Raw genomic sequence first — 11,176 nt, 5'->3', positions numbered from 1 at the left:
TCATATGAAATGCTGCTAATAGATCAAGTCAAATAAGATCACTGCTGCCATAAGAGACCTTTAAAAAAATGGCTCCAATGGAGATAAATATCTTATTGGAATGGGTTCAGGAAAAAACAGAATAAACTAAAAACAATGAATACAGACAAGCAGTTTTGCTATAAAAGAACTCTTTTTTTCAAGAAGTTTTGCTATTAAAGAAATGAGACATTTCAGTTGGCTCAAGCTAGGACAAACAATACATCCATAGTATGTAAGAAAGGACAGATAGACATAAATGCTAGGTTTACAGATCCAATGGTGACAACTTTTAAAGGTTCCTTTTTGATGGCATCTATTTTCTCATGGAAATGGGGAGCAAAATGAGAGGAAAGAGATATGAGACATGTAATGACAGAGATAAAACTATGTAATGGTCATTTAGGACAATGTAAGAGGGAAGACTAGATCACTAATGATAAGATCATGAATTTCAAGCAAGCCTAGGTCAGTATGCTTATGTGATGGGTAACTATTTTCATTTAAACAAATAAACCTGCTCTATAGTCTTTTATTTAACCAAATTTTCTATCCGAAGTTTTTCACCATCACCAAAGAACTTATCCATGTAACCAAAAACCAGCAGTACCGTAAAAACTACTGAAATAAAAATTTAAAAGAAGAAAGACCTGTGTAAACAGGGCACAGAAAAAAACTTTTTAAAGCTTTTCTTAAGTGACAGTTCCATTTTCCTAAGTCGCAGATCATCTGGTCTGCATATGAATATATATGGCAACAACTAACATTTTTCCATGAAATAAATACCAGCACAGAAATGTATGGTCCAGGGAGTACGTCCCCTCCCCAGGGCACATTCAGGATTTCTCTTCCTCATTGTCTGATATCCTTTTACACAGGGTCTAAACTGTGCCCTTTTTGGCGTTTGTGTTGTTCTATTATGGATTCTGCATTACTTACATACCCCTAAGGCCTGTTCTCTTCTATCTGGTTCTATTTAACCCACTACTATAAATTTTCAGGGTCTGCCTTGTTTCGCATGATATACTACCATTTCCAATTTCTAGTCTTTTGTCAAGACCCTACAGTTTCATTCAGAAACTTCTCTTGTGCTAACAGAATGTCCACTTGAAATCTTTATATGACACACTCCGATAGTACCAGTGAATGAAACCAAGACAACAAAATAATATCAAATCCCATCAATAGTCAAGTCTTTTGCTGCTATTGTACCTAAGCTATTTTTTAAAATAATAATTTAATGAGATTATCTTATAAGGAAAATTTATTTGGTAAACTATCTCATAGAAATAAGACTTGAAAATCAAACAGTTTCTTAAACAACAGACAGCATAATCCCGATCTCCCCCCATGAAAAGCCTACTTCATAACTGAAGTACCAAAACCCCATAAACTGTATTACTAGAAGAAAAGACATTTACTAAACTTCCACAGGAAGACTGTATAAATCTGGAAGTGGTTAAGTACACATCAGCCTGTATCCAAGAATAATACTCAGTCTCAAAACGTAACTGAAAATCTAAACTTAATATGGATACTTCTTTGTTTGTAATAAGGCTCAGAAAATTACCATCTAATTAAGTACACATGGTACTAGTTACATGTCAACTGATAAAATAAAAAAGGTTAAGTGGACAATCTGTATTTCAAACCCAATACAGGGAAATCACTAGTTGCAAACAAGAACTTTTAAAAGCCATTCATAGGCTCCAGTTTAAAACAAACATTCAGGACTGGAATCTTCAGAATTTTCTAGTATCTTGAATATCCCCATCTTCTCTTTAATTGGTTGAGAAGCATTCATTTGATCTAAGACAAAAACATTAAAATGGAAACAGTTTAGAAACATAAGAAGAAATCGCAAAAGAAACATCCAATATGATGCTATGAGAAGTGAGTCCTCTGTCCAAAATAATAAAACTCACAGTAATATAGGGCATGCTCTTACTTTATTACCAGGATTTAATAGTAGCAAAAGCAAAAAGGTACACTATTCTTAATACAACAACTAGAATCAGCCTCTTGGGAATATACAATCTAAAGCATGAGTTTGCTAGTCAAAATCTCTTTTGCTGAATTTAAGGTAAGATAAACAAGTTGAAGAGCAATAAACAACATGAATTTGAATCATGTTCTCAGAAATGTTTTAAAAACAGGCCCAATCATGGTTAATCTAAAAGCTGAAGAGCAAGACACCAAAAGCTTACCCTGAGAAACATTTTTAATCAATGACAATATGTAGTCTCATAAAATCTTTACCAATATGACAGCTGTGAAATGAAATTTCTACTGATTTTAATTTGTATTATTGATTTCTAATCATCCTTGTATGTTCATGAAAGATTTCTCTCTTGGTAACAGATTGCTCTTATATTATCCATCTTTATTATCAACTTTTATTTATTTGCATATCCTAAACACTTCCTGTTATATGTTGCAAATATTCTTTGTGGTTTGCCTGCTTATGGTGTCATGTCTTACAGTACTCTTTCTTATTAATGTAATTAAAATATATGAAAACTGTCATATAATTTGTAATTTCTGTATTAAAAGGAATTCTTTCCTAATCCCAAAATCATAAATATATTTTTAAGTTAAAATTTTACCTTTAATACTTAGGTTTGGAACATATGAATTGTTAATTTATTTGTAGTTTGTAAGTACAGTGTGAGGTGAGGAGAATCTAAGTTCATTTTCCCCTATTCATTACCGTTTCCCAAGATAATCTATTGATTAAAATGAATTTCCTATCTCTGGTTTGAAATGTCATTTGTCATTTATTAGCTTTTCATGAAAGTTTCGTAGTTTTTCTAGGTTCACCATATTGCACCTCTAGTTAATTTATCATACCATGTGCTAATTCTACCATCTTGATTATGACTTTTTAATTTTTAATAAGGTATTATACCTGATATAAAATATCTTGTTCTTCAAAATTGTCTTGGATCTTGGCCTTTTACTACTCTTTCATATAAATTTTAACAACGGTCTGTTCTATAAAAAGTCATTTTTTGATTTTTCTTTTTTTTTTTTTTTTAAGAGACAGAGTCTCCCTCAGTCACCCAGACTGGAGTGCAGTGGCGCAATCTCGGCTCACTTCAACCTCCGCCTCTCGGGTTCTGACAATTCCGTGTCACCCTCCTGAGTAGCTAGGATTACAGGTGCCCGCCATCACACCCGGCTAACTTTTTGTATTTAGTACAGACGAGGTTTCACCGTGTTGCCCAGGCTAGTCTTGAACTCCTGGGCTCACACAATCTACCCACCTCTGCCTCCCAAAGTGCCAGGATTACAGGCGTGAGCCACCACACCCAGCCATGATTCTGGGCTTTTAATTAGAAGAAAAATTCAAGAATGTAAGTTAGTTTTGGGGAACACTGATTTATACTTTGTAGTAACCATTCATATCCACAAATACAGTTAAACCTGTATGTTTATTTAGTCTTTCAGTTAATGTCCTTCAATGTTTCATAATTCTGTCCTTACATAAATGTGTTAAAAATTGTTAAACTTAATTGTAGGCATGTTACAGTTTTGTAGCTGTTGTAAAACCCTTCATTATTAAATAATTATTGCTGTTAACACATATTATTAACAAGCAATCTTCTTAAATTCCATCTTAAAAGATTCTGGATTCCCTTGGACTTCCTATGAAGATAATCAAACCAGACCACCTGCAAATAAAAAGGAATTTCGATTCTTTGTTTTTTTAATCTATGGTATTAGTTAAGACATCTTTTCCACACTGTATAATTACAGTGAAAGTGAGAGATTTTATCCTCGTTTTAGTAATAATTTTCTATATGAATGTTCTTTTTCATCAGAAGAACTTTGTTATCCCCAGCTAGTTTTAAGCATTATGGGGTCAGGCACAGGGGGTCATGCCTGTAATCCCAGCACTTTGGGAGGCTGAGGTAGGAAGATGACTTGAGCCCAGGAGGGCGAGACCAGCCTGGGCAACATGGCAAACCCGTCTCTACAAAATAAACAAAACAAAATTAGCAGGGCGTAGTAGTCACACCTGTAGTCCCACCAACTTGGGAGGCTGAGGTGTGAGGACTAACTGAGCCCAGCAGGTTCAAATTGCACTGAGCCATATCACACCACTGCACTCCAGCCTCAATGACAGAACGAAACCTCATCTCAAACCAAAAAAAATTATGAAGATGATTATAATGTTACATCAAGTTGGGTTTTGTTATTTGTATCTAATTAGGTGATCATCTAGTTCTCCTTTTAATTAATATGAATTATATTAGTATGTTCAGATGTTAAACACTCTTACACACATTATATAATGTTTTTTAATATATTTGAGATTTCTTCCTAAACTATTTCAAAGTTAAAATTCAAATAAACATACAAATTGTCCAGAATATCTAAAACGATCTTGAAAAGAACAAAACTAAGGCTGGGCGCAGTGGCTCACGCCTGTAATCCCAGCACTTGGAGAGGCTGAGGCGGGTGGATCACGAGGTCAAGAGATCAAGACCCTCCTGGTCAACATGGTGAAACCCCATCTCTACTAAAAATACAAAAAATTAGCTGGGCATGGTGGCGCGTGCCTGTAATCCCAGCTACTCAGAAGGCTGAGGCAAGAGAATTGCCCGAACCCAGGAGGCGGAGGTTGCAGTGAGCTGAGATCGTGCCATTGCACTCCAGCCTGGATAACAAGAGTGAAACTCCATCTTGGGGTTGGGGGGGGGAGGAAAGAAAAAGAACAAAACTAGAGAAAGTATACTTCCCACAAAGCTACCTTAAGTCAGTGCAATACTGGTATAAAAAAATCACAGAGATCAATGGGACAGAACTGAGAATATAGAAATAAACCCTTGATCAAATGATTTTCATCAAGGATGACAAAGCAATCCAAAAGACAAAAGATCATCTTTTTAAAAAATGGATATTGACATGCAAAAAGATTAAAGCTCACTGAAAAATCACAGACCTAAATGTAAGACCAAAAACTATAAAACTGTTAAAAAGAAAGCATCAAGACTGGTGGCATTAGGCAAAGAGTAGTTAGAGATGACACAAAAGTCATGAGTTACTGGAAAAATTTGTTAGAACTGGAATTCAACAAAATGCAAAACTTTTGCTCTTCAGAAAATACTAAATAAGAAAATGGAAGAGACAGGTCACAGAGGGGAAGAAACATTTGGAAAATGTATCTAATTAAAAAAAAACTTACCACATATATTTTAATATTATTTTGATTCAAAAGACATAGAATTGAATTTTTAAATGAATAACATATTTGAAAATACAGTATCATGACACTGTACCCAGTGCCATGCAGGTACATGTTTAACAATTGGCTCTCAAAAAAAATAAAAACTCAGGAACAATGGCTCATGTCTATAATCACAGATTACTCCTGAGGCTGAGGCTGGAGGGTCCCAAGATCCTAGGAGTGTCAGGCTGCAATGAGCTATAGTTGAGCGCCTGCATTCCAGCTAGGGATACAAAGCAAGACCCTTTTTTATTAAAAACAAAGACTCAGATTTGTAGTTTTTGTCTATATCTGTAATATGAACATTACTGCCATCACCAGTTTCAAAAGATCAACATCACAGAATACAGTTGGGAAAAGAACATTATACAGTTTATCCACCATACAGATGCAACAGAAAAATAATAGCCTAGACGATAGCAATATGTTGCAAAATAATTAGGAAATTATGAAATACAAAATATTACTTTAGCTCACTGGAAATAAGAAATCCAGACCTCCTGGTACGAGACGAAAAATATGAGAACAAAGCAGTGGTGTTCTTGACTAAGGTAGGAACTTGAATATATTTATAAAACTGTTATTTATCAGTTTACCAAAAATATCTGAATTAAGGAAGAAGTTAAAGATAATGACATTTATCAGTAAAATGTCATTATGTCAGATTATTTGATTTTAATATTGAGAAGAAAATGGCAATGAAACAAGACTGGATACATGCGGCTGAATAAATTGTACAAGGGGTTCATTATACTATTCTAATTATGTGTATATTTCAAAATTTCCATTAAAAAAGAAAAAGCATGATACTTACCAATAAGATCACTTCGATCTAACAACAATTCTAGATCTTTATCACTAATGACCTTTTCTCTTGATCCTTTTATTTCCCTATAGAAAACAAAAGATTCAAGTCCATGTGAATAATTCAAAGCTATAAATTAAATCTTTCTAAAATTAAAAACTCACCTTTCATAATCTCTAGATTTTAATAATTCCATTAATTCCTTAGGATCTAGGAAATTCTTAGACAGATTTAATCCAGATTGACCACCTTTGAAATGATCTAAAAAAAAAATGAGAAATTAAAAACATTAAAATTCCTTTTAAAACTACAATACAGCATACTACAAAGCAATCACAATGGCTTGCATTAAGAAGAATGGAAAAAAAAAAAAACAAGTGCTGATAAGGAATAAAAGCAACTGAAACTCTCAGACTTTGCTGGGAGAAGTGGAAAATAGTGTGTCCACTTTGGAAAAGGTTGGTAGTTTCCGGTAATTAAACATGCACCTTCCCGAAGATGACCAAGGACAAAAAAATGCATTATGTCTACAGAGACTTGTACAGGAACAGCTTATTCATAACAATCAGAATCTGGAAATAATTTAAATGCAGACCAACAGGAGAATGGATAAACAAACTATACATCAATTAAAAAAAATTCTACAAGAAACAACATAGATGGCTCTGAAAAAAAATAAATTCAACGAAGTAGCTAAACAAGGAAAAAACTCATCAATGTGACAAAAATCAGAATACTGGATGCCTTCTAATGATGGTAACGGGAGCACAGGAATAACTGCAAAGGGTGAATAAAGAAAATTTCTTGGATGATGAAAATGCTACCTTGAACTCGATGACAGTTACCTGAGTATATACACCTGGTCAAAATTCATTAATCTGTACATTTAAGATCTGTGCATTTCACTACATGTATATAATACCTCAACTGAAAAATGTCAACATTTCAAAAAATGTGTTCAAAATTTTCTACTAAATTAATCTACCAAAAAACTAAAAATAGGGCTGAGCACAGTGGTTCACACCTATAATCTCAACACTTAGAGAGGCTGAGGCAGGAAGATCGCTTGAGTCCAGGTATTCAAAAGCAACCTGGGTAAAAGAGTGAAATAGTCTCTTTAAAAAAAATTATGCATTTTCCCCCTGTAATTCCAATTATAATCTAAATGTTTCATCGAGTCAAACTAATTTTGTCTAAACCTTAATCCACTCTTCCCTCAAAACCCAGAAAAAGCATTTGCAAGTGGAAAGTGAGCATAAAATAAATTGCTGGAAGTAGGAGGGGAAGATGGTGCTGTAGGACCAACTCAGGATTGCAGCTCCCAGTGAAATCGCAGAGGGGGAGTGCATGCCGCATTTCCATACAAATCTTTATTGCCCACAGACCAGGTGTAGGAGCTCCACAGGCCACCAGCAGGACACTTTAGGCTGGTGCGGCTATTTGGGCCGGGCCGCAGTGCAGCAGCACTCCGTAAAAAATACACTGGTTTGCTTGCCCTGTTAAACCGGCAGTTGGAGATTTTGGAAGTCAGATTAGCACATTCATCTGATTAAGCCGGACTTAAACAGAAAGCCAGGCCAGGAGATTCCCAGGCAGCAACGTGGTTTCAGCCAGCACAGTGGGTTGCTGCACGGGAAATCACACAGACCCCAGTGACCTTGCAGCAGGCGACTGGAACACCTGGGAGAGAGTCAACCCTTCAACTTAAAAAAAAAGGGCTCTGAGGCAGGGAGCCAGGTGATCAGGCTCGGAGGGTCCCACCCCGACAAAAACAAGCAAAACAGCAATTGGAAACGCTTGGGGTTGAGAGTTTCACGGCAAGCACAGCTGAACTCAGGACAGTGCAGCTCGGTGGGGGAGGGGCGTTTGCCACTACCTAGGCTACAGAGGTATCTGCCGTTGCCGAGGCAACCCGCCATAACAGAGAGTCCTCCACTACAGAGGTGGACCACCATCGCCACTGCAGTTCTAACCACACCCATATAAACAGGACTATAGGGAATTACACACGGCAGCAGGGCAGAGCCCACGGCAGCTCAGCATAGCCACTACAGGCAAGAAGTGAGTAGACTGCCTCCTTGCTGGGCAGGAAAGTGAAACGAATACTCATAAATAAAGCCCTAATTCCCCAAGACAGAGCACCTGAGGAAAAAAAAAAGGGGGGGCTTTATGAGTTCTGCTGCAGCAGACTTAAACGTACCTGCCTAGCAGCCCTGAATGAACAACAGAGCTCACAGCTCAGCACTAGAGCTCTTATTAAAGTACAGATTGTCTCCTCAAGCAGCTCCCTGACACCCGTATATCCAGAATCACATCACAAAGGACTGATCAGACTGACATTTGGTGGGCATCATTCAGGGACAAAGATAGCAGAAGAATGTGGTAGCAACCCTCACAGTTCCGTAGCTGCTACAGGAGTTCCCCAGGCAAGCAGGGCCTGGAGTGGACCTCAGCAGTCCTACAGCAGTGGGGCCAGACTGTTAGAAGGAAAACTAAGAAATAGAAATACTTCATCACCAACAATCTGGACGTCCAGTCAGAGACCCAATCAGAAAATGAGCAACCACTCAGACGACAGGTGGATAAATCCACAAAGATGGGAAGAAACCAGCACAAAAAGGAGGAAAACACCCGAAACCAGAACACCTCGCCTCCAACAAAGGACCAAAACTCCTCACCAGCAAGGGAACAAAGCTGGACAGAGAACGAGAGTGATGAAATGACAGAATCAGACTTCAGAAGGTGGGTAATGAGAAACTTCCATGAGCTAAAAGAACATGTTCTAAATCAATGCAAAGAAACTAAGAACCTTGAAAAAAGATTTGAGGAAATAATAACAAGAATGGACAACTTAGAGAGGAATATGAGTGAATTGAAGGAGCTTCAGAACACAACACAAGAACTTCGCGAAGCATGCACACGTTTCAACAGCCGAATTGACCACGCAGAAAAAAGGATATCAGAAGTCGAAGATCAACTCAATGAAATAAAACGAGAAGCCAAGATTAGAGAAAAAACCGCAAAAAAGGAATGAACGAAGTCTCCAAGAAATGTGGGACTATGTGAAGAGACCTAATCTATGTTTGATAGGTGTACCTGAATGTGACGAAGAGAATAAATCCAAGCCGAAAAATACTCTTCAGGATATTATCCAGGAAAATTTCCCCAACCTAGCAAGGCAGCCCAATATTCAAGTCCAGGAAATACAGAGAACACCACAAAGATATTCTGCAAGAAGAGCAACCCCAAGGCACATAATCATCAGATTCGCCAGGGTTGAAATGAAGGAGAAAATGCTAAAGGCAGCCAGAGAGAAAGGTCAGGTCACCCCCACAAAGAAAAGCCCATCAGACTCACAGCAGATCTCTTGGCAGAAACCCTACAAGCCAGAAGAGAGTAGGGGCCAATATTTAACATCCTTAAAGAAAAGAACTTTCAACCCAGAATTTCATATCCAGCCAAACTGAGCTTCATAAGTGAAGGTACAATAAAATCCTTTGCAAACAAACAAGTACTCAGAGATTTTATCACCACTAGGCCTGCTTTACAAGAGCTCCTGAAAAAGTCACTAAACATAGAAAGGAACAACCAATACCAGCCATTCCAAAAACATACCAAATGCTAAAGAGCATCAACATAATGAAAAATCTACAACAACTAACGGGCAAAACAACCACCTAGCATCAAAATGGCAGTATCAAATTCACACATAACAATATTAACCTTAAATGTAAATGGGCTAAATGCACCAATCAAAAGACACAGACTGGCAAATTGGATAAAAAACCAAAACCCATCGGTGTGCTGTATCCAGGAAACCCATCTCACATGCAAGAATACACAAAGGCTCAAAATAAAGGGATGGAGGAAGATTTACCAAGCAAATGGAGAGCAAAAAAACAGCAAGAGTTGCAATTCTCATCTCTGATAAAATAGACTTTAAAGCAACAAAGATCAAAAGAGACAAAGAAGGACATTACATAATGATAAAAGGATCGATACAACAAAAAGAGCTAACGATCCTAAATATATTTGGACCCAATACAGGAGCACCCAGATATATAAGGCAAATTCTTAATGACTTACAAAGAGACTTAGACTCCCACACAATAATAGTGGGAGACTTTAACACTCCACTGTCAATATTAGATAGATCAATGAGACAGAAAATTAACAAGGATATCCAGGACTTGAATTCAGACCTGGAACAAGCAAACGTGATAGACATTTACAGAACTCTCCACCCCAAATCCACAGAATATACATTCTTCTCAGCACCACATCACACCTACTCTAAAACTGACCACATAATTGGAAGTAAATCACTCCTCAGCAAATGCAAAAGAATAGAAATCATAACGGTCTCTCAGACCACATGCAATCAAGTTAGAACTCAGAATTCAGAAACTAACTCAGAACCGCACAGCTTCATGGAAACTGAACAACTGGCTCTTGAATGTTGATTGGATAAACAATGAAATGAAGGCAGAAATAAAGAAGTTCTTCTAAACCAATGAGAATGAAGACACAACATACCAGAATATCTGGGACACATTTAAAGCAGTCTCTAGAGGAAAATACATAGCAATAAGTGCCCACATGAGAAGAGTGGAGAGATCCAAAATTGAAACCTGATCGTCAAAATTGAAAGAGCTAGAGGAGCAAGATCAAAACCTAGCAGAAGACAAGAAATAACTAAGATCAAAGCAGAACTGAAGGAGATAGACACACGAAAAACCCTTTGAAAAAATCAATTAATCTAAGAGCTGGTTTTTTGAAAAGATCAACAAAACAGACACCACTAGCCAGACTGATAAAAAAAAAAAAAAGAGAGAACAACCAAATAGATGCAATAAAAAATGATAAAGGGGAAATCATCACGGATTCCACAGAAATTCAAACCATCATCAGAAAATATTACAAACAACTCTATGCACATAAACTAGTAAACCTGGAAGAAATGGATAAATTCCTGGACACCTGTGTCCTCCCAAGCCTAAACCAGGAGGAAGCCTAAACTATGAATAGACCAATAACAAGGTCTGAAGTTGAGGCAGCAATTAAGAGCCTACCTCCCAAACAAAGCCCAGGTCCAGATGGGTTCACAGCCGAATTCTACT

At 37.1% G+C, this 11,176-nt stretch overlaps 1 protein-coding gene across 2 annotated transcripts in view; it reads right to left on the bottom strand.

Moving 5' to 3' along the window:
* Nucleotides 1-1,264: 1,264 nt before the first annotated feature.
* HELLS (helicase, lymphoid specific) overlaps nucleotides 1,265-11,176 on the bottom strand; it is a 54,385-nt gene continuing 44,473 nt past the window's right edge. For both annotated transcript variants that reach the window (XM_017979145.4, XM_002756453.7), the window contains 3 exons: nucleotides 6,221-6,317; nucleotides 6,066-6,142; nucleotides 1,265-1,827 (listed from right to left, as the gene is read on the bottom strand). In XM_017979145.4, coding sequence (XP_017834634.2) covers nucleotides 1,733-1,827; nucleotides 6,066-6,142; nucleotides 6,221-6,317 — 269 coding nt within the window. In that variant the 3' untranslated portion in view covers nucleotides 1,265-1,732. The remainder of the gene's footprint in view (nucleotides 1,828-6,065; nucleotides 6,143-6,220; nucleotides 6,318-11,176) is intronic.

The sequence above is a fragment of the Callithrix jacchus genome, chromosome 12 (genome assembly GCF_049354715.1).
Source record: "Callithrix jacchus isolate 240 chromosome 12, calJac240_pri, whole genome shotgun sequence".
NCBI classification, from domain to species: Eukaryota; Metazoa; Chordata; class Mammalia; order Primates; family Cebidae; genus Callithrix; species Callithrix jacchus.
Note: the sequence above shows the minus strand (reverse complement) of the source record. Positions and strands in the feature narration are given on the sequence as shown.